The sequence below is a fragment of the Stegostoma tigrinum genome, chromosome 22 (genome assembly GCF_030684315.1).
Source record: "Stegostoma tigrinum isolate sSteTig4 chromosome 22, sSteTig4.hap1, whole genome shotgun sequence".
Classification (NCBI taxonomy): Eukaryota; Metazoa; Chordata; class Chondrichthyes; order Orectolobiformes; family Stegostomatidae; genus Stegostoma; species Stegostoma tigrinum.
This window is the reverse complement of record NC_081375.1, coordinates 49,721,069-49,745,076: the sequence shown is the minus strand read 5'-3', so window position 1 is coordinate 49,745,076 and position 24,008 is coordinate 49,721,069. Positions and strand designations below refer to the sequence as shown.

The 24,008-nt window shown below is 44.1% G+C and overlaps 1 protein-coding gene and 1 long non-coding RNA gene across 3 annotated transcripts in view; one reads left to right on the top strand and one right to left on the bottom strand.

Annotated features, from left to right (window-relative positions):
• LOC125463545 (uncharacterized) overlaps nucleotides 1-20,562 on the bottom strand; it is a 28,745-nt gene extending 8,183 nt beyond the window's left edge. For both annotated transcript variants that reach the window (XR_007249855.1, XR_007249856.1), the window contains exon 1: nucleotides 20,269-20,562. This is a non-coding gene — a long non-coding RNA (uncharacterized LOC125463545). The remainder of the gene's footprint in view (nucleotides 1-20,268) is intronic.
• The window catches only part of cacna1g (calcium channel, voltage-dependent, T type, alpha 1G subunit), a 465,891-nt gene that overhangs the window by 170,830 nt on the left and 271,053 nt on the right, over nucleotides 1-24,008 (top strand). Inside the window, exons 16-19 of the mRNA XM_048554900.2 lie at nucleotides 3,349-3,536; nucleotides 5,013-5,459; nucleotides 6,723-6,823; nucleotides 10,150-10,273. Of these exons, the coding sequence (XP_048410857.1) occupies nucleotides 3,349-3,536; nucleotides 5,013-5,459; nucleotides 6,723-6,823; nucleotides 10,150-10,273 (860 nt within the window). The remainder of the gene's footprint in view (nucleotides 1-3,348; nucleotides 3,537-5,012; nucleotides 5,460-6,722; nucleotides 6,824-10,149; nucleotides 10,274-24,008) is intronic.

Below are 24,008 nucleotides of genomic sequence, written 5' to 3'. Positions count from 1 at the left end.
TCAGGAGCACAAAAGCTGACGTTTCGGGCCTAGACCCTTCATCAGAGAGGGGGATGGGGTGAGGGTTCTGGAATAAATAGGGAGAGAGGGGGAGGCGGACCGAAGATGGAGAGAAAAGAAGATAGGTGGAGAGAGTATAGGTGGGGAGGTAAGGAGGGGATAGGTCAGTCCAGGGAAGACGGAAAGGTCAAGGAGGTGGGATGAGGTTAGTAGGTAGATGGGGGTGCGGCTTGGGGTGGGAGGAAGGGATGGGTGAGAGGACGAACAGGTTAGGGAGGCGGACACAGGTTGGACTGGTTTTGGGATGCAGTGGGTGGAGTGGAGGAGCTGGGCTGGTTGTGTGGTGCAGTGGGGGGAGGGGACGAACTGGGCTGGTTTAGGGATGCAGTTGGGGAAGGGGAGATTTTGAAACTGGTGAAGTCCACATTGATACCATTAGGCTGCAGGGTTCCCAGGCGGAATATGAGTTGCTGTTCCTGCAACCTTCGGGTGGCATCATTGTGGCATTGCAGGAGGCCCATGATGGACATGTCATCTGAAGAATGGGAGGGGGAGTGGAAATGGTTTGCAACTGGGAGGTGCAGTAGTTTGTTGCGAACTGAGCGGAGGTGTTCTACAAAGCGGTCTCCAAGCCTCCGCTTGGGTTCCCCAATGTAGAGGAAGCCACACTGGGTACAGTGGATGCAGTATACCACATTGGCAGATGTGCAGGTGAACCTCTGCTTAATGTGGAATGTCATCTTGGGGCCTGGAATAGGGGTGAGGGGGGAGGTGTGGGGGCAAGTGTAGCATTTCCTGCGGTTGCAGGGGAAGGTGCCGGGTGTGGTGGGGTTGGAGGGCAGTGTGGAGCGAACGAGGGAGTCACGGAGAGATGGGTCTCTCCGGAAAGCAGACAGGGGTGGGGATGGAAAAATGTCTTGGGTGGTGGGGTCGGGTTGTAGATGGCGGAAGTGTCGGAGGATGATGCGTTGTATCTGGAGGTTGGTGGGGTGGTGTGTGAGAATGAGGGGGATCCTCTTTAGGCGGTTGTGGCGGGGGTGGGGTGTGAGAGACATGTTGCGGGAAATACGGGAGACGCGGTCGAGGGCGTTCTCGATCACTGTGGGGGGAAAGTTGCGGTCCTTGAAGAATTTGGACATCTGGGATGTGCGGGAGTGGAATGTCTTGTCGTGGGAGCAGATGCGGCGGAGGCGGAGGAATTGGGAATAGGGGATGGAATTTTTGCAGGAGGGTGGGTGGGAGGAGGTGTATTCTAGGTATCTGTGGGAGTCGGTCCTACAGACTAAGGGGGTGGCCTGGGCACCCGCATGGGTCCCAGCTATGCCTGCCTCTTTGTAGGTTACGTGGAACAGTCCCTCTTCCGCACCTACACAGGCCCCAAACCCCACCTCTTCCTCCGGTACATTGATGATTGTTTCGGCGCCGCCTCTTGCTCCCCAGAGGAGCTCGAACAGTTCATCCACTTCACCAACACCTTCCACCCCAACCTTCAGTTCACCTGGGCCATCTCCAGCACATCCCTCACCTTCCTGGACCTCTCAGTCTCCATCTCAGGCAACCAGCTTGTAACTGATGTCCATTTCAAGCCCACCGACACAGGCCTCCAGTCTGAAAAACAAACCTCCACCATCGCCTTCTATCTTCGAGCCAGTTCTTTATCCAAATGGCTAGTTCTTCCTATTCAATGTGACCTAACCTTACTAACCAATCTACCATGCCGAACCTTTTCAAATGCCTTACTGAAGTCCATATAGATCACTCTTACTGCTCTGCCCCTATCAATCGTCTTCATTATTTCTTCAAAAATCTCAATCAAGTTAGTGAGACACGATTTCCTGAGCACAAAGCCATGTTGACTATCCCGCATCAGTCCTTTCCTTTCCAAATATATGTAAATCTTGTCTCTCAGGATTCTCTCTAACAATTTGCCCAGCACCAATGTCAGGCTCACTGGTCTAGAGTTCCCTATCTTTTCCTTACCATCTTTCTTAAACATTGACGCCACAGTAGCCAAACTCCACTCTACCCACACCTCACCTGTGGCTATCAATAATACAAATATCTCAGCAAGGGGCCCAGCAATCACTTCCCTAGCTTCCCACAGAATTCTGGGGTACACCTGATCAGGCCCTGAGGATTTACCCAGCTTTATGCATTTTAAGCTTCCTAGCACCTCCTCCTCTGTAACATGGATATATGTCACTACTTATGTCCCTATGTTTTATGTCTCCCATGTCCTTCTCCACAGTGAACACTGATGCAAAATGCTCATTTAGTATCTCCGCCATCTCCTGCGGTTCCACATGAAGGTGACATTGCTGATCTTTAAGGGGCCTTATTCTCTTCCTAGTTACCCATTTGTCCACAATATATTTGTGGGATCCCACTGGATTCTCTTCAGCCATATTTTCCAAAGATATTTCATGTCCCCTTTTTGCCCTGCTGATTTCCCTCTTAAGTACGCTCGAACTGCCTTTTTACTCTTACAGGGATTCACTCGAACTCTGCTGCCTATACCGGGCACATGCTTCCTTCTTATTCTTGATCAAAACCTCAATTTCTGTAGTCGTCCAGCATCCTATACACCTACCAGCCTTGCCCTTCACCCTAACAGGAACATACTGTCGCTCGGTTCATTACCTCATTTTTGAAGGCTTCCCATTTTCCCAGCATCTTTTTATCTGCAAACATTGGTCCCCAATCAACTTTTGAAAGTTCTTGCATAATACAATCAAAATTAGCCTTCATACAATTTATAAAATTAACTTTCAGATGCATTCTATCTTTTTCCATCACTATTTTAAAACTAATAGAATTAAGGTCACTGGCCCCAATGTGCTCCCCCACTAACATTTCAGTCACCCTCCCTGCTTTATTTTTCCCAAGAGTAGGCCACGCTTTGTACCTTCTCCAGTAGGTCTATCCACATACTGAATCAGAAAATTTTCTTCCACACAATTAACAAATTCCTCTCTATCCAAGCCCTTAACACTATGCCCACCTACTTCAGAAATGAGTAATACCATCTCTGAACAGGTTGATCAGAAAATGACTAGTTTTGTCAAAAATATTTAAATTAAATGCAGGGAAATGGAATAATTTTGAATGCACTTGTGATTTTTGTTCAATGGTTTTGCTCACAATAGTCCCCTAGGTAGTCCTTGATTGCTGAAAACTGGGGACACAATGCTTTGGAAGATTTTGTCCAATATTTTTCAAACGTCTCGATATTACAGTAATGCCAGATCTGTGCCAGCATCCAAAAGTTTTTAAAAGGGTCAAATGAGAATTGGCACGTGTCAGGTGGTGAAGATCAATGCAGTTTAATGTCACTTTTGTCCCCTGCAGTGATGGCAGTGAATGGCCACGTGGACGTCAAAACTAGTCTGACTCCACCGCTCATCATCCACACCAATGCCACGCCAATGCCAACCCCAAAGGGAATGCTTTGTGGAGATTCTGCACATTTATACAACGAGTCCCGCAGAGGAAGCAACGTGTCAATCGATCCCAACTTTTATGAGCAGAAGTCACCAGTGAGTCTTTATTTTGTGCTGTGTCTGACAGAGGTTTGTTTTAACTTGATGTTTTTGAGTACTGCACTGTCCACTCGGGCTGGGCCTACCTCAATGAACCGGCACTCTCTTAAAGTTTCAAAATGAAATTTCTAAACATAAAATAGCCATCCGGCTGTCAGTCCTTCCACGCACTCTCCATGGACCATCCAAGACAACCCATGCAACATCATGCTCTGTACCCAGACCCTATAACCTCACATATACTCCATGTCAACCTACATCGCTCATAGCACTAATTTCCTTGTATCCAATTTCCAAGGCCTCTGCATGTCAATCTATGCCCCTCTGCCTGCCCCTGGACATTTATGGCACCTGTGGCACTTTGTGTCACTTCATGCTAATCCATTCATCTCACCCAGCATCCTTTGCAGCACTGATCCTGCCAACTCACCCGGTAACCACCATAGGCCAATCTCAGAAACCATATGGAAATGAACTGAAATAAAGATCTATTAAATGAAGGTCTAAGCACATATCACACATTTCACTATAGCAGAAAAAAACCTCATTCATAGCAACCCAGTTATTACATTTACATTTCTTCAGCTGCATTATTCCTTGCAAAATCAAACATTTCATTCAAGTACATAATCCTTTATAACAATAAGCACTGGAATTAACCTACAGCACCACTTCAAAAATACAATGACAACATGGACTTAACAATGTAAATGTGGACAAGGTACATGGCTGAGGCAATGGCATGGTGGTATTCTCGCTGGACTGTTAATCCAGAGACCCAGATAGTGTACTGGGGACCTGGGTTCGAATCCTGCCATGACAGATGGTGGAATTTGAATCTAACGATGATCGTGAATCCATTGTCGATTGTCGGAAAAATACATCTGGTTCGCTAACGTCCTTTAGGGAAGGAAACTGCCATCCTTACCTTGTCTGGTCCACACTTGACTCCAGACCCACAGCAATCTGGTTGACTCTCACCTGCCCTCTGGGCAATTAGGGATGGGCAATGAATGCTGCCTAGCCAGAGATGCCCCTCATCCCATGAATGATTAAAGAAAAAAAGGTGAGAAGTCACATGACACCAGGTTATAGTCCAACAGGTTTACTTGAAAACACAAGATTTCAGACCATTGCATCTTCACTGGGTGCACCGGAAGAAGGAGCAGTGGACCAAGAGCTGGTGTTTTCAAATAAACCTGTTGGACTAGAACCTGGTGTCGTGCGATTTGTGACCTTGTCCACCCCAGTCCAACACCAGCACCTCCACGTCAATCTAAATGTGAAATGGCAGGGACACGACTGTGATGATGGAACACTGTGAAATCAGTAACGCAGCAGTAGTAGTAATGGGAGCCCTTACAATCAGTGATGCAGCATGCAGTGATCTTCTCAACACTCCAGGCTTTTGTTTTCGGTGAATAGATGGAACTATTGAGAAGGTCTTTTAATTCAGTGTCTCTTTCCTTTCAGACTAGTGCACGTAGCTCCCCTTATGCACCCTGGAGCACGGCCAGCAGCTGGAACAGCCGACGCTCGAGCTGGAATAGCCTTGGCCGAGCTCAGAGTGTGAAGCGTAAACATCAGACAGGCGAGCGGAAATCCCTCCTCTCGGGTGATGGCAAAGAGAGTTCCGACGATGGCGAGGGCTCAGAAGATGAGAGATCCAGTCATGCAGGTAGTGGGAGGGGGCCAGGCACTCAGCGTGTGGAATCCCTGGAGATGAGGGGCTCTTTCGACCTTCCTGACACTCTGCAAGTACCTAGCCTTCACAGATCTCCTAGTATCCAAAGCAGCAGGCTCACGCCAATGGATCGCCATGACTGCAATGGTAAAACCTCCCCGACTGCCTTGCCACACCAGGTCCACACGGATGAACAGAGAGCTGAGTTTGAACATACTGAAGATGATATTGACATGGTGAGTGACTCCAGGGGGTGAAAACATACAAGAAATCAATGTTTGCTGGAAGTCAGTGCATTTTTTGAATATCATCTCTGGGGTTAAGAGTTTGAGCTTGGTTTAAACAGAGGGAATGGAACCTCTGTCACTCTCCGTCTATAAATTCCTTCATCATCACATAGAGTGAGACCAGTTCTGAGGAAGGGTCATCCGACCCGAAGCGTTAACTCTGTTTTTTCCTTCACAGATGCTGCCAGACCTGCTGAGCTTTTCCAGCAACTTCTGTATTTGTTCCTGATTCGCGGCGCCCGCAGTTCTTTCAATTTATTTTTTATATAGAGTGAGAGCAAACTGGAAAATCCTGACAAGATGCTCCCTTTTTTATAAGAACTCTTCGACCATCAGATGCAGGAGTGGAAGTAGGCCATTCAGCCCATTGGGTCTGCTCCAACAATCAATGAGACCATGCTGATCTGATAATCCTCAACTACACTTTCCCACTTTTATCCCATAACCCTGGATTCCCTTAATGAAGAGAAGTCTGTCTGTTCCAGCCTTTACTGTACTTTTTGACCCAGCCCTCTGCTGTCATGAATTTCACAAATTTACTACCATCTGAGAAGAAAATGTTCCTCCTCATTCCTGTCCTGAGTAGGTGACCCCTTACTCTTCCTGATTGTTTCTGTCTCCATCTTTCCCTCTTGCTCCCTCTTGACCTCCTTCACACAATCTTCAACCTCCTCTCTGATCCACTTGCCTGCATGGCTCTCCTAAAAGCATTTCACAATGAAATAAGCTTTTGGCTGTTCCACTCCTTCGTGAACATGCCTCGGTCGAAAATGAATGCAAGCTCTGTCATTATTTCTCTGCAGTCTACATAAAGATAGTAAATTTGAAAGCCACTTGGGATGCAGCAGATGTAGATTGTCGGGTCAATCAGATAAATCAGTCGGTTTTACAAAACCAAGTGCGTTAGCAGTAAGGCATGTTCACTGAGTTTGCTCCACTGTGCTACACGGCCAGCAGATGTTTCCATATCAGAAACAATTTGATTGAATTCGGATCACTTTGTTCCGTGTTGTTTTACAAACTTTTTTGGAAGTTTGAAGTGCTTACTAAATTCATCACAAATGCCTGTATTTTGTGTGTACACGGGTTTATTAAGCTCATTGCTGCTTGTGCCCATGAAAGAAGGAAGGACCTCTACCACAGCAGTGAAACTTTCCGTTTTCAGTGAGAGGAATTCAAATGGGACTGATGGGTGCCAACTTGTTTCCACAGGGTAAAAGAGCACGTTTGCGGGCGTGGATTCAAGCCAAGTTGCCACCCTGTTTCAGAGAACGAGAAGGCTGGTCACTTTATCTGTTCCCTCCACAGTCCAAGTAAGAGACTTGTTGCTATGAAATGAAAGTCGGAATCTTACGTTAACATTTTGGATTTTTTTTCTTTTGAGAAAGCAAAACATAGGGTTAGAAAACTAACAAATCCTTGGCCCGCTCAGTATCTAAAGTTCTTTATTTATTTATTCACAAGATGTTGCCATTGCTGTTTGGTCCATCAGCTGTTACCCATTCTTTGAGAAGAAGATAGTGAGCTGCTGTTTTGAACAGCCACAGTCCATATAGTGCAAGACAAACTCTTCCGCGCATCCAATTGAAATTCATTTGGTTACCTTTAATGGTGTCAAATGACCCAGTGCGAACGTGCCCAAACAGAATCTGAACTGATCCGCATCAAGAGACATTAGGACAGAAAACCTGAGGTCAAAGAGATGGGATTTAAAGAGACAGAGATTGGAACTTTGAGTTGCAAGGGCATACAGATTTCAAAAGGGTATTCCAGAGACTTGGGGGCCCAGGCAGCTGAAGACTTGGCCGCAAATGGTACAGCCATTAATTATTGCGTATAACATGGGAATTACTGGAAGGTAGATATGACAGGGAGTTCTAGGAGGTTACAGAGAAAGGGAGGGTAAATCCATGGAGGAGTTTGTAAGCATAGACAAAATCTTTACAATCAAAGTGATGCTTAACTGGGAAACCAGTGTAGCTCAGCAAGCAATTGGAAGAAGGGCGAATAGGATAGGGCGAGTTTAGATATGGGCATTAGTGTATTGGATGACCTCAATTTTAGGAAGGGTAGACTCCTGGAGGATGTCAAGACTTCCTTAGAATCGGCAGGTTTGGAGCCAACCAAAATTCCGGAGAGGTTCAACAGCTGAGGTCCTGAGGCAAAAACTGAATCTGACAATTTAGCAAAGGTAGAAGTAGATATTGTTTCTTTTGTTGATATCAATTGGTTGATTTACAGCAAAAACAAAAATTGCTGGGGAAACTCAGCAGGTCTGACAGCATCTGTGGAGAGAAAGCAGAGTTAATGTTCCAGGTCCAGTGACCCTTGTTCAGAACAGTTCCAAACAAGGATCACTGAATCTAACGTGTTAAGTCTGCTTTCTCTTCACAGCTGCTGCCAGACCTGCTGAGATTCTCTAGCAATTTCTGTTTTCATTTCCAATTTCCAGTATCTGCAATTACTTGTTTATTTTTAGTGGGGGGGGCGGTGGGATTTATAGGATAGTCACCCTGTTATGTGGGCATTGTGCCAAGGTGCAGAGTACAGTACAATCACAGCTTTCAAGTCAATGCTCAGAAAACAAGTTCAATTTTGACAAATGGCATAAAACCAATGTAAAGATTCTGAGCTGCAAGTCGTTTGTTTCCAGATTTGGGAGCTAGGTTTTGAAAAGGTCCCAGATGTTTGTTTATCAAAGTTGCTTACCAGCCAAAAACAGCAAAGTCAGCATTCCATGGGCATTCTAAACATTGAAGAGTTCTGTGCAGTTCCGTGGTGATAGAGTCACCACTTTTGAGTCATGGATTGTGGGTGGAAGCCAGCACCTTAGTTAATTAAAGCTTGACAGCCCTAAATTTGGGACGTGGCTTCCTGCCTCTGTGGAGGTGAGCTCACCTCACAACTTTTCAACCAGTGGCAAGAGCCTCTGAGAAATTCCAGTCTTGGAAAGAAAATCCAAGCCTGCACTGGGGATATCAGTCATGTTGTCTTTTAAATGAGACATTAAGCCAAGGTCATGTGTGTATATAAGAGAGCTAATGCGAAGAAGAAAAGCTCTCCCTGATGTCCTGATCAATATTTATCCTTCAACCCCAGTACCCAATACAAGTGATCCTACCATTTATTTTGTTCTAGTTTGTGTTATTTCTCAAACATAGTTGCCTTGTTCTGAAATTACAACATCAACTGCTCTTAAAAAAGCAAAAGCAGAAATTGCTGGAGAAACTCAGCAGGTCTGGCAGCATCTGTGGAGAGAAAGCAAAGTTAATGTTTTGAATCAGTGATCGTTTTGAGTTTCTCCAGCAATTTCCGTATTTGGTTCAGATCTTCAACATTTGCAGTTCTTTGTTTCATTTTACTCTTAGAATAGAACCTATTATAGTGTGTGTTATGAGATATTATGAGATTCTGGATGTGAGGTTGCTCGCTGAGCTGGAAGGTTAGTTTTCAGACGTTTCGTCACCATACTAGGTAACATCATCAGTGAGCCTCCGACGAAGCGCTGGTGTTATGTCCCGCTTTATATTTTTCTGGTTAGGTTTCCTTGGGTTGGTGATGTCATTTCCTGTTCTTTTTCTCAGAGGATGGCAGATTGGCTCCAAATCAATGTGTTTGTTGATGGAGTTCCGGTTGGAATGCCATGCTTCTAGGAATTCTCGTGCGTGTCTCTGTTTGGCTTGTCCTAGGATGGATGTGTTGTCCCAATCAAAGTGGTGTCCTTCCTTATCTGTATGTAAGGATACGAGTGATAGTGGGTCATGTCGTTTTGTGGCTAGTTGATGTTCATGTATCCTGGTGGCCAGCTTTCTGCCAGTTTGTCCAATGTAGTGTTTGTCACAGTTCGTGTGGGCTACTTTGGCAGCATTATGAGTTTGTGTTCACTTTAGGCTTTTATTACTTAGCAGGGTACATCCTTGTGAAAGTTTGTCATATTATGAGATTGAGAAGGACTGCATATCGATGCAAGCATGTCGTTTATTTGTACATTTGGATGTACCCAGTCCTCCACCTTGATTACTGGCAATTGGATTCTTCAGTACGGGCTCAGACAGTACATTCATTCGTCAAGTAGACAGCTGCGATGGCAAAGGAGCTTAGCAACAGAGATTATTAGCGATAGAGGGACAGTATCTCAGCACTAAAAACAAAGCTAATCTGTTTACGCGGAGAAACCCAATGCGCATTCAATTGGTGACTCAATACAAATCCAGAATGTACATATGGTGAACTGGAAATGCTGGCAGGATACATAGAAAGAGAGGAATGTGGAGGCCCACTTAAGATTTAGGATTGCTCCAGGGCTTAATCACTCATTTTGCCTTTTCGTAAAGTTAATCCACCTCCCTTTGAAAGTTGTATTGAATCTGCTTCCACTACCCTTTCAGACAGCATGGTGCAAATATAAGCCATTTGAATATTCATTTCAAATTTGCCTTTGGTTCTTTAGCCAGTTATCTCAAATTTGTGTGCTTCTGCAACTGGAGAGAGTTTCTCCGTACTTACAACATACCACAAGGTTTTGAACTTCCTGAGTACAGCAACATCTGCTCGGCTTGGTCACTGCTTACGAGATGATGTGCATGACTTGTCATGTTTGTTCTGCGTAGAAGGTCAATGGATCATTTTCTCTTTTCAGGATCCGCCTCATTTGCAGCAAAATTATTTCACACAAGATGTTCGACCACATTGTTCTGGTCATTATCTTCCTGAACTGCATTACTATTGCCATGGAGAGACCGAAGATTGATCCTAAGAGTGCAGTAGGTTTTATTTATCCAAATAATTCTTTCTGGCCTGTTTCATTTGCAATGCTTGCAGTTAGTATAATTTACGGCAGGTTAGCGGGCTAAAATCTAATTATAATGTCAGACATGTTTCCCAGTCCTCCCTATGGCACAGCCAAACATGCACTTTAACAATGAATTTTGAAGATACCAATTTGTATTACGCCACTTTTGATCAGGTTTTATCTGGAATTTGAGGGAAGGGTAATTCTGTGGCTGACTCTATTGAATGGCTCAAGGAGCTCCACACACTACATCTGTTTTTCATGTCCCTATATTTAGGCTGCCTTCCCATCCTGAGATTATAATGCAAACACAAACTTGGTTTCTGTTTCCTGCCTGAATGGTCAGTCCCATGGCAATGTCCAATGGTGGACAGAGACTTTGCCAGAGAATCCCTTTAGAATTGCCACTGAAAGGAAGAGAGAAAGAGAGACACAGGATGTTATGATCTCAGCTAATGTTATCAGACTGGACATGTTAAATACCAGGCTGAATTCTGGCTTGATAAGCCATATTTTGTTTTGCTTTGGTTTTAATGAGGTGTCTCTCACTGAAACACAAGCACATAATATTGCAGCTCTTGCTTTCGCAATAAATCAGAAATGTGTTAAGTGAAAGAAAAGAAGATAAACTGGAAAAATCTGGTCTATTTACTTATAAGGTGAAGTCAATGAGTTTGGAATACACAGTAGAAGTATAATCCAGAATGTTTCAAAACAAAACATTTTCTTGTAACACCCCCACCCCTATTGGTTTCAGGTAACTGGGATTTTAATTCCTAAAATAGGACCTCTGCTAACTTATTCCTGGAGCTATCATATACCTTCACGTAATCCAACCCAACTTCAAGTCCTCTTCAGGGTTTTATCCTAACATCTCATTCTAGAATTAACATTAAATACTTAGTCTAAAGTAATCTGGAGTCACCATATTCTCTCCTTCACAAGAGCATTCTTTATATATGCATCTCACTGCAAGGACTACACAGAACTTCCCAAAACAAAGAAAAACTCGATCAAAAATTCCTTCCTCAAAGCTATAGATGGTTTCCATGATCTTATAAAAAAAAAGCCTTGACGCACAATGATGTACCCTGCTAAGTAATAAAAGCCTAAAGCGAACAAAAACTCATAATGCTGCCAAAGCAGCCCACACAAACTGTTTGAAAAGAAATCACCATTGCTACAAATTAATTACTAACTTTAGAGATGCAGAAAACTCATAAATTATTAATTCAAAATGTGAACACAAAGTAAATGAAATGCAAAATAAATCAGGTACATCAAACAGCTTATATCAAAAGAGAGATTTGGGGACAGAGGTAGATTGATACAGATTGATATTTGGAAGAGTGAATGAGGCATATAGAGCCGGCAATAGATAAATAGGCAGAGAGAGAGAGATGGAAAGACGGACAGACGGGAAGGGTTTTATTTGTAGAAGAATTAAGTAGATAATCAAGTGTGTAGACAATCAGAGATAGATCTTTGTATAAGTATATCAATAAATGCAGATAACTCTTTCAGCCATCCTGTTCTACCTGCCCATAAAGAAAATTGTAAAGCCACAGTGCACAGTGTAAAGTGCATAATTATAGTGGCAGTGTGTGACTGACTCATACTAACCAAAAGATCAGCCAGAGTCCTTGCTCCAGATTATAATTTAGTGAAGTTATGCTGGAAAATGCCAGAAGCATCAAACATCTGTCTTCCTTCTCATTCAGCCCTCATCAAGTTAATTTGCTCCAAATGACCCACCTCCAAGATGCTCAATTCAATCCCAATCCAACCCCTAAGCATAGCCTTCCCTTATCTCATGAGAGATATTCTTGCCATTGAGGGAGTGTAATGAAGGTTCATCAGACTTGTTACCTGGATATTTAAACTCTCCTACAAAGGGAGATTGGACAAACTGGGTCTGTATTCTCTGGAGTTTCAAAGAACAAGAGGTAATCTCATTGAAACTGACAAAATACCTAAAGGGATATTTAATACTCACACAGAATAAATGCAGGTAAGAAGTTTCCCCTGGTTGGGGTTCTGGAACCAGAGTGCACAATTCAAACATAAAGGGCATGCCATTTAGAATTGAAATGAGAATGGATGCTGGAAATGGTGCTAACCCTTTGGAATTTTCTACCGCAGAGAGCTACACAAGCATGGTCTATGAGTATGTTTAAGGTAGAGTTTTATAGATTTCTGATTTTCAATGGAGTAACAGATGATTGGATAGGGTGGTTAAAATGTAATGAAGGGTTTGGGCAACCATGATTGTATTACATGGTGAAGCAGGCTCGGCTAGCTGAATGGCCTATTCCTGTTCCTATATTCCTAAATACAGAGTAACTGAACCAGAAAATAGGCTGTAATCACATGCACATCACTTGTCAGGCGGCGTGGGTCTTCTCCAGCTCCTTAGACCATTGACTGGGAGCCTATGCCACAGAGTCACTTCCCAGTTTGACATGTGTTTCTTAAAACCAAGAACAAATAAGTAGGAAGTTTTAGAAAATGTCAGAGTGGAGGGCAATGTTGTCCATTCGCAGAATGGTAAAAAACAGAAAACATTCTGGGCCAGACCTTTCAAAAGGAATGGAGTTAATCCCATTTGTTAATCCCTGCTGTTTCCCCCTTTTGCTGCCTATTGCTCTACTTAAAGCATTTGTCTAATTTATTTTAGATGATTACGATTGAATTGTTTTCCATCACTTTATTAGACAGCACATCGAAATCCTGATCACTCATTATCCCAAATCATTTTCCCCTCACGTCTCCTCAGCTTCTTTCGACACGCACCTGAATCTGTACCCTCTGGTTATCTATCTTCAGGCCATTGGAAACAGTTTCTCTTCCTTAACTTGACCTAAACCTTCATGATTTTAAACACTTCTACCAAATCTCTTCTTATCCTTCTCTACTTGAAGGAGAACAAGCCCAAACTTCAATGTCAGAAATCTCTCTCCCTTCAGCCCAAACTTCCTGCTGAGCTACAAGGAGCTGGTAAGTTGGAAGTGATAAATAAGTGGATGTAGTTTAGTGCTATAGTAACAAATCTCCTAATATTTAGTAATGTCAGTGATGATCTTGACTTCATAGTATATGTATGTGAACAGTGTAGTGTCAACTGAGCATAGGAGACAACTATGTTCAGAGATATTGGGAACTGCAGATTCTGGAGAATCCAAGATAACAAAGTGTGGAGCTGGATAAACACAGCAGGCCAAGCAGCATCTCAAGAGCACAAAAGCTTTTGGAGACAACAATGTGTTGGCTGCCAATGGGTTAAAATGAAACCACATCATTGTGCAGGGATGAGAGAGCTGAATGTAGAGGTTTATGATCCTAGCTCAGTGTTTATAATGGCTCATCAGCTCTTCTTGTATAACAATCCCTGAAACCTCTAAGCAGGTTGCAGTCCTGCATGTCTCATTTTACTGAATGGTTACTAGATACAGTAGTTGATACAGCAATTACTTTGATGAGAGATGTGTTAATTATTTAAAATGCTGGAGGATTGGTAAGCATAGGTCAGTGTTTTATTCAGTTATCTTCCTCTGGCTGACACTTCAATCAAGTAAGACATGAGAAAAAAACTATTCTGTATAAAGAAAGAAATAGATCGATTAGCATAAAACATTTGGAATGCAAAGTGAATTTTGCAAAACACAATTTTGCACCTCACAGAAGCCAATTAATAAACACCTGTATTTAATGTAGAAACAAGGCTCAGAGAGTAAGTAATTCTAGGGCCAATGTAATATAAACAAGTCTCAGAGAATAATATTGCCCTCAATGTTATTTAACCAAGGCTCAGAGAATACCTCTGCATTGTGTTCCATAAACAAGGCTCAGGGAGTCACTGTCTAGCCAGTGTTATATAAACAAGGCTTAGAGACTATCTCTGGGGCCAGTGTTACAATAAAACAGGGCACAGAGTAACTCCACGGTTAGTTATATAAGCAAAGCCAGAGATTTGCTCTGGGTTTGGTTTCATGTAAACTAGACTCAGAGTAATTCTGGGGCTGACAATCTAAAGTTGCAAACGGAACCATTTGCCGTCACTGTTGTGAATCTATCGCTAATACGATTGGTTCAAAGTGTGAAGTCTACCAGCCCCATATTACAGAAATACTTGCAGTTGGAAAGAATTTTCAACCTCAGATTATAATTAGGCAGATTTATTGCATCACTCCATGGTATACAAAAGCTATCAGATGGGACTGTGATGATGCTGTTTCTTATAAATAAGATGTTGAACAGAATATGCCATGGATCCAATTCAGGAATGCGAAATTATTATGTTTTATAGCTGCAAAGTTTAAGTGATAATTAAACAAGCCTGCAGTATTATGCTGTACCTTATATGCATAGCTATATTACCATGTAATCTGACACGTTTCCCTGTAGTATAATCATGGTATTAGACAGTCTTACAATCCTGCCCTGCACTATAAACTTTACGTTAAACAGGTTTCCAATCTGCATGATAAACAGTATTTCACGAAGCTGAGTGCGTCATGTGAGATGATATTGCGGATCTTATTAAAAAGGCCATTCTTTCTCCGAGTGCGGAATCCCTGGCGTTCTGAGGCAAACACTGTTGTTCTTTTGACCTTCAATTGAAATATCAGTTTTTGGCATTTTTGTGCTTGCCAGCACTAATTTATTTGTTTCAAAAATTGTCTTTGGGTGCTTAAAAATGCCCATGGGTTGCATCTGTACTACTATTTTACATTCTGTTTGTTGACTGAACATTCTCTGATCTGTGGCCCACTGTGTAAATAAAGAACATGTGAAAAAGCTGAAGTTTACCTAAACATTCTGATGGCTTTTTAATATGGTATTTGCATACAAGAGTCATGCATAGAAATGTTTCTTTTTCACAAAATGTGCTCTGTTCAAGAGACTTATAAAACTTGTAATCCCAGGCAAGGCCACCAATTCTACATTATTAGATTGCCATATTATTTTGGTATCCTAAACCCTCAGATTATGCTACAATCTGATTAGGAATCAGTAATATTCATTTAAACAAAAGACAAAAGCTGAGACCCAGGAGATTTACTAAACAAACAAGATTCCAAACTGTAGAACAATACATTTCCTGGCTTCACAAGTCAGAACAGTCGTTGATTCTGTATTGATTGTAATGAGGTCAGCCAGCTGGACCTCATAGAATATGAGTTCCTGAATGGGGCTGTTAATCTGGTCCAATCAGGGAGCCCTGGCTGACAGATAAAAGAAAGGGAGTGTCAGAGATGCTGACACACAGTCTGGTACCTGACTCTGAATGAGGCAGTACTAAAGTGAAGAACTGTTCTTGTGTAAACAAAGTGGTGGCTGGGTGATGGGTCTCTGTGGAGTTATTACAGAATCTACTTTATGTTTAAACATATTTCTCATGCTAGAATTAACATGCGGTAAATTTGGGTGATAAGCTATGGTTGGACCCTGCACAGTGCACACCAGGTAGCAAATGTGATCAAGACCAGTCCCATGAGTGCCTCAGTCTCCCATCTAGATATTAATGACATAATAGGTCATTAGATCACATTGAATGTCACAAGGGATTACAATTTTTCCCTTATATTGATCTGACCTTGAAACTCTGTCTTGATAGCTGTGCCATTATGCATTGTCTCAATGATTGCTCCTGTTCCCTGGGAAATGGGCAATTCATAGTGCTACCGGTGTGATTGGTGTTCAATAGAGCATTAATATCTATACAGATTACATACTACATTTTACAAGTAACACTCTTGCACTAGCTTTAACTTCAAGTCATACAGTCATGGAGATGTGTAGCACAGAAACAGACCCTTCAGTCCAACTCATTCATGTCAACCAAATACCCTAAATTAATCTAGTCTCATTTGCCTACATTTGGCCCATATCCTTCTAAACCCTTCCTATTCATATATCTATCCATCCAGATGCCTTTTAAATGTTGTAACTGTACCAGCCTCCACCAACTCCACTGGCAGCTCGTTCCATACACGCACCACCCTCTGTGTGAAAACGTTCCCCCCATGCCCCTTTTGAGTCTTCCCCAATCATCTTAAACCTATGCCCTTTAGTTTTGGACTCCCGAACCCTGGGAGAAAAAGACACTGGCTTTTCATCCTATCCACTGCTGCTCACGATTTTAGAAATTCTCTATAAGGTTACCTCGCAGCCTCTGACACATCAGGAGAGAAAGAAGTCACAGTCGATGCAGCCTCTCCCTGTAGCTCAAACCCTCCAGCCCTGGCAATCTACTTGTAAGTCCTTTCTGAACCCTTTCCAGTTTAACCACGTCCCCCCATTCAACCTGAATTGAATGCAGTATTCCAGAAGTGGCCTAACCAGTGTTGTGTACAGCTGCAACATGACCTTCCAACTCCAACACTGACCAATAAAGACAAGGGTACCAAATGCCTGTCAACTTAGCTGCACCATGTTATAAAGATAACTGTTGAACAGAACTGGTAGTAATGTATTGCAGATTTAACCAAATGGCAACAGATGATGAATTGGATTTAAAATACTTCTCTACAACTTGACCTCAGCCCTTTGATTGCCTCTCTTGATTTCTAGTTTGAGCCGAAAGTGATTTGCTGAAATGTTTGATTTGAATCAGTCAAAAAAAATTATAACAGTCCATGTCATCCAATATCCTCAAACAAATTGAATTCAGAGGCTTTAATCATAACCATAGCAGTTTCCATTCAAAAAGATGCAGACTGGAACAGTCACAGAAAGAAGTTATACCTTTGAAAAGAATCAAAGAGGTACTGAACATTCAGGAGAGGTTAATACGTCTGAGGGATTAAGAAAATACGTGTAAGTCTAGTGCTTTAAAACGTCCTTGCGGCACTGTGGTACTGTTCTTACCTCTGAGCCAGGAGACCCAAATTAAAGCCCGTCTACTCCAGAGATGTGCAGTCACATTTCTAAACGGTTGGTTAGAAAATATCTGTAGGAAGGGTGGTAACTTTATGACAGAGGTCATAGTGCCACGTTCTGTCATTACTTGTGGATTGGGAAGGCAGGAAACTCAATGGGCTGCCTGGCCTTATTCTCTTTCTAAGCGGGCATATAAGTGGGCTTCCTTTAGAATTACAACGGTTTCAAACTTTGAAGGCTAATTCTGAGCAGCAGTCTGTTCAATGAATTATGGATGATTTGCCCCTGTGTTATACTTGTCCATCGGGAACCCCTTTGAGTGACCTTGATGAAATGAGAGTTGTAGCCCACGCCCAATGATTCAGTTTGCCATCCTCTCTAATAAGCCTTAATGTGGAACATGTAGACAGGCTAAAGGAAAATGATTGCGTTTGGGAGTCATTGACTGCCTGCCAGTTTACAGTTCGACAGCAGCATTTCCCTAGAAATTCCTCTAATACTTCCCTTGGTATTTCGAAGGGAATTCTCCATGGTCTGCACGCAAGCCTCTGATAGATTGCCAGACTTTTAAAATCTGACATGCTCAAACATAACACACTGGATTAGGAAGCCAAGTCGTAATTGCTTACAGCTGAATGTTCTTTCATGCAAGCAAAGCTTCGATGAAACTGGTCATCAAACCCTTCCTTCTATTAAACGATGAGGGCCTTAGATTTAGAAATTCAGGAGGATTTGATTGCATGTCTTTGTTCTCCCCAAATCCCCAATCTGCTTCCTTTCAGTTTTCTCTCTCTCTCGCTCTCCTATTCTGAAGGCCAATTTTCATCTGGTTGCACTAACAAAAAGAAGGTGTTACATTTATAAAGTCCCTTTCACTACTTCACTTCACCCATGGTAGCTTTTGAAGAGTGCTCACAACCTTAAATGGAAGGGATACACCAGCAAGTTTGCACACCACAGGTAAAAATCTGAAATAACCTGAGGGTTTATTATGGATGAGGAATAAATATTGGCCCAGAGATGACAGTTCAGCGGCCTCCGTCTGTGCTGTAATCCTTTCTAAATCCTGTGCTCTTCTTTGAAATTGTATCACGGGATCTTGGACATCCATTCGAGCAGGTAGTCGGAACCTCAGGTTAACATCTGGCCTGAAAAGCCATACTTCCATCAGTAACATTACCTTTAATTAGTCTTCCAGCCTCTGCAAAGACCTCCGGTGTCCGTGTGCAGTAGTGGATCCCAAAACCAGAAGTCAGTGCTGGGAATGGTGTGGACATACCGATCAATACAGTTTTGTTGCACCTGACATACTGCACTCCCATAGTACTTGTCTGGCCTAACAGCCTTGCTCAAATGGTGATTACTAGGCTATTAATCCAGAGACCAAGCTAATATTCTGGGGATAACAAAGTGTGGAGCTGGATGAACGCAGCAGGCCAAGCAGCATCTCAGGAGCACAAAAGCTGATGTTTCGGGCCTAGACCCTTCATCATATTCTGGGGACCTGAGTTCAAATCCTGCTATGGTAGAATTTAAATTTAATAAACATCTTGAATTAGGATTGCACATTGGCACAGTGGTTAGCACTGCTGCCTCACTGCGCCAGGGACCCGTGCTTCATTCCAGCCTTGGGTGACTGTCTTTGTAAAGTTTGCACATTCTCCTCGTGTCTGTGCAAGTTTCCTCCGGGTGCTCTGGTTTCCTCCCACAGTCCAAAGATGTGCAGGTTAGGGTGGACTGGACATGCCATATTCACCCATAGTGTCCAGGAATGTGCAGGCTAGATGGATTAGCCGTGGGAAATGCAGGGTTGCAGGGAAAGAGTCGGGGGTTGGGTCTGGGTGGGATGCTGTTTAGCTGACCGGCGCAAACCCAATGGGCTGAATGGTCTCTTCCTGTACTCTGGGAATCTAAGCGTCTAATCATGACCATTATCAAATGTCAGGAAAAATGCAACTAGTTTTGTCCTTTGGGGAATGTCCTTTGGCCATGCTCACATTGTCTAACCTACATGTGACTCCAGACCTACAGCAATGTGGTTTATTCTGAACTGCCCTCTGGCCAATTAGGGATAGGCAAGATGAATGCATAAGAAAACTATTCTACGTTTCTGTGTCCTCACTGAGGGTGTGAGCCCCTGAGTAAAAAGGCCATAGTGTTTCCCACTGAGCCACAGCTGACACTTGGGACATTGCCTGACTTTGAAGACATACCACAGATGCAAGCTGTTATTGTTGAAGCATTGCATTGCGCAGGAGCTGCTCCCAAGCACAAACCCACACAATCAATTCTTGAATCCATACCCTAGCAGGGTATCCCACAGGAGTGAAACCAGCTCCAGGCTCACCCACTGTCACTTCCCGGTTACAATGAATGAAGGCTGATGGAGGTCATTGACAAGGTCACCGACAACAACAGTATGCAGGTGAAATTACAAGAAGAAGTTGCAAAGTGACAAGGTAAAACCAGCGCCCGATTCAACAAGCCAACACCACACATGATATGAAGCGGGAAGTGGGGGTTACTGGGATGTAGAGGGTGGAGTTGGTGGAACTGTTATGACTCAGTTCTGAGCTCAGTGCTGGAAAAGTTAGTAAAGTCACATGTGGAGTTGATTCGACTGTGGTTCAGGGTTTCAAAAATTAATGCCATGTTATGGGGGATGATGTCACACACTTGCTGACAGGTCTGAGGTGGAGTTAGAAAGCCAGCCTGCTTTCTGATTCATTCAGGGAATGTAGGCATCCCTGGCTGGCCAGCACCTCTTGCCCATCCCTAGTTGCCCGTGAGAAGATGGTGATGAGCTGCCTTCTTGAGCCATGCAGTCCACTTGCTGTAAGTTGACTCACAATGCCATTAGGGAGGGAATTCCAGGATTTTGACCCAGTGACGGTGAAGAAACGGCGATATATTTACAAGTTAAGATGGTCAGCAGCTTGGAGGGGAACTTGCACAGGGTGGTTCTGGACAGGGCACTGGGTTCATAAATAAATGCATAAACTAAGAGAATTGGAGCAAGATTTGCCCTTGATGGTGTTGAAATTAATCCAAACTATTAACATGATCTATGCCGCATAAACTTACCTATAATATATTCTGAAGGATCAACACGCTTCGTCTAGTCCAACCAGTTCCTGCCCTCTTTTAAAGCTTCCCTAAGCTGTTCTTCTACATTATATTTCTGGTTTCCTTCATGAGAGAACTGCTTATTGAGTCAGCTGGAAGAAAAACCTTTTCTTCAAAATCTGCTTCAGTGGCAGGAAGACGACAGTAATCAGCGGGGGAAGCTGAACTTTAAATAAGTAATGTTGGCAAGTGATGGGGAAGCCTTCAAGCCCTGGATTTGCAATCTAAGCATTTTGCTGCACACCATTGTTATTAAACTGACAGCCAGTCACAGGAACTATTTTCATTGTCACCGTGGTGATAATTCAGTCATCAGGGGCAGGATTTGGAAACACTCTGAAACAACAAGCAGGTCTACACGTGACTGGTTACCAACTAATGCGAGTCGCTGAAATGAGCTCCTGATTGCGGAATTTTGGAAGTAGGGAGCTGGGAAACTCGTGGCAAAACTGCCCTCTGAATGAAGACTGAAGGAAAGTATCAGTTTGTGCTCGCATTAATAGTCAGAATCATAAACTAGGAATTTCAGCTTACAATATCAGCCTGCAGAATCTTCCATGTGCGTTTAGAAGCATTCTTCTGCTATTTTGTTGCAAACCTGATTGCTTTAAATGGGTAAGTGGGTAGTTGCACATTTTTCAAAGAGTAGCTGGTTGCCTTTGAGAAGTTGTGGTGAACTCTTGAGTCCTGTTATTTTTATTAACGTGCATCACTGACAGTGAGGAAAGGCTGTCAAGCTCTCCAAGCCAAGCTTTGCAGCATGATAAAGCAGGCCTCACTCCTCTCCCCGGTCGTCCCTGTCCAGTCATTTCTAGAGAGAAGGCATTAGGCAAACAGAGGAACACTGCCAAGGCTGAACTAAAGGGAAAGGGTCCCTGGAAAATTCCTCACCTTCCTGGACCTCTCAGTCTCCATCTCAGGCAACCAGCTTGTAACTGATGTCCATTTCAAGCCCACCGACTCCCACAGCTACCTAGAATACACCTCCTCCCACACACCCTCCTGCAAAAATTTCATCCCCTATTCCCAATTCCTCCGCCTCCGCCGCATCTGCTCCCACGATAAGACATTCCACTCCTGCACATCCCAGACATCCAAGTTCTTCAAGGACCGCCACTTTCCCCCCACAGTGATCGAGAACGCCCTTGACCGCGTCTCCCGTATTTCCCGCAACACATCCCTCACACCCCGCCCCCGCCACAACCGCCCAAAGAGGATCCCCCTCCTTCTCACACACCACCCTACCAACCTCCGGATACAACGCATCATCCTCCGACACTTCCGCCATTTACAACCCGACCCCACCACCCAAGACATTTTTCCATCCCCACCCCTGTCTGCTTTCCGGAGAGACCACTCTCTCCGTGACTCCCTTGTTCACTCCACACTGCCCTCCAACCCCACCACACCCGGCACCTTCCCCTGCAACCGCAGGAAATGCTACACTTGCCCCCACACCTCCTCCATCACCCCCATCCCAGGCCCCAAGATGACATTCCACATTAAGCAGAGGTTCACCTGCACATCTGCCAATGTGGTATACTGCATCCACTGTACCCGGTGTGGCTTCCTCTACATTGGGGAAACCAAGCGGAGGCTTGGAGACCCCAAGATAATAAAATGTGAGGCCTCACATTTTATTATCTTGGAATCTCCAGCATCTGCAGTTCCCATTATCTCGGAGGCTTGGAGACCGCTTTGCAGAACACCTCCGCTCAGTTCGCAACAAACAACTGCACCTCCCAGTCGCAAACCATTTCCACTCTCCCTCCCATTCTTTAGATGACATGTCCATCATGGGCCTCCTGCAGTGCCACAATGATGCCACCCGAAGGTTGCAGGAACAGCAACTCATATTCCGCCTGGGAACCCTGCAGCCTAATGGTATCAATGTGGACTTCACCAGTTTCAAGATCTCCCCTTCCCCTACTGCATCCCTAAACCAGCCCAGTTCGTCCCCTCCCCCCACTGCACCATACAACCAGCCCAGCTCCTCCACTCCACCCACTGCATCCCAAAACCAGTCCAACCTGTCTCTGCCTCCCTAACCTGTTCTTCCTCTCACCCATCCCTTCCTCCCACCCCAAGCCGCACCCCCATCTACCTACTAACCTCATCCCACCTGCTTGACCGGTCCGTCTTCCCTGGACTGACCTATCCCCTCCCTACCTCCCCACCTATACTCTTTCCACCTATCTTCTTTTCTCTCCATCTTCGGTCCGCCTCCCCCTCTCTCCCTATTTATTCCAGTTCCCTCTCCCCATCCCCCTCTCTGATGAAGGGTCTAGGCCCGAAACGTCAGCTTTTGTGCTCCTGAGATGCTGCTTGGCCTGCTGTGTTCATCCAGCCTCACATTTTATTATCTTGGAATTCTCCAGCTTCTGCAGTTCCCATCATCCCTGGAAAATTCCTGTCACCTTCCTTCTGCCTGCGCCCCCAACAAGATCACATAGATCAAGTCTTACTGTAATAAGCCCCTTGCCCTCCCAATGACAAACTTCCAGTCATCAGAAATTGGTCATTCCCTCTCAAAGTTACCATCCACCATATATAATCTATCAATTCTTTTAATGATACATATTCTCAGTTGGCTTCAGAACATTTGGGTTGGGATCATCCTTTGCCAATTTGCATGTTCCCCAAGAGTAGGATTGGGTATGGATTTTTAGGCCTCAGTGAAGGACATGCACAGAGATGACTAGATGGTCATTTCCTTGGCCCTGAACGACATGTCATGGCGAGATTTGCTAAGAATTGTGGGCAATCTGGCAACCTGTCTCAGCTTTGTTGCATCTTTTATGCATTTGCTGAGCGGCAAGGGTTTTTTCCTTGGTAGGGAGTGAGGCATTGCTGATTAAGGGGTTTTTCAGCTCCTTAAACTCCTTATTAACCGCACAACTCATACCATTAATATTTAGCTTCCAATCTTACCAAATGCTCCGAACTAGCTAAACGTCGTGAATTTGGAAACCAGAGCAGGTACCTGAAGACTTTAGCTCGCCTCTTGATCCAAAGGATCGCCATACTGGACACCGGGCACCAACATCTCAGGGCATGACCACACACCGCCCACATCCATGGACATTGACACCCTACTTGTGCCAGCCTCAGTGAACCCTCATGCCACATCTCTGATCCACTTTACTGGTGCACCTGAGGCCACATTGTCAACTATCATGGTAATGCTGCAGCAAGGACACTATTTGCTCAGAGAGACACATCCAGCTCATGGATTGAATCTCTGGGCTCTCCAATTGCTGTAAGAGGGTTCACTCACTCTGAGCCTACTTAGATTCTTCCAACATCCCTGCCTTATGTGGCTTTGCCTTAATCTTTTGAGCTTTGCCCCTCCAGCCGAAGATATGAGGTTGATATTATTTCTGCATTACCACACCATTTAGCACAGGCGCAAAGAAAGGAAGCTACTCATGGTTATGAGCCGGCCTCAGAAAGATCAGGAGTACAGCCTTTGATTGGGAGTCCCTGGACAGTAAGTCAAGGGCAACCTCTAATACCAGTCCAGGGCATTCGGCACTGTCAATCAGTGCCTCAGGGTGGTCAGAGTCAAGATGTTATCTACACGAAGGGTGAGGAACTGAATTTCTCGGAGCCCACCACTCATCTTGATTCCTCCTATCCTGTTCTCCTCCTAAAATGAGAGCGAGGCAGGTCTTACTATAGAGACAATAGATATAGGA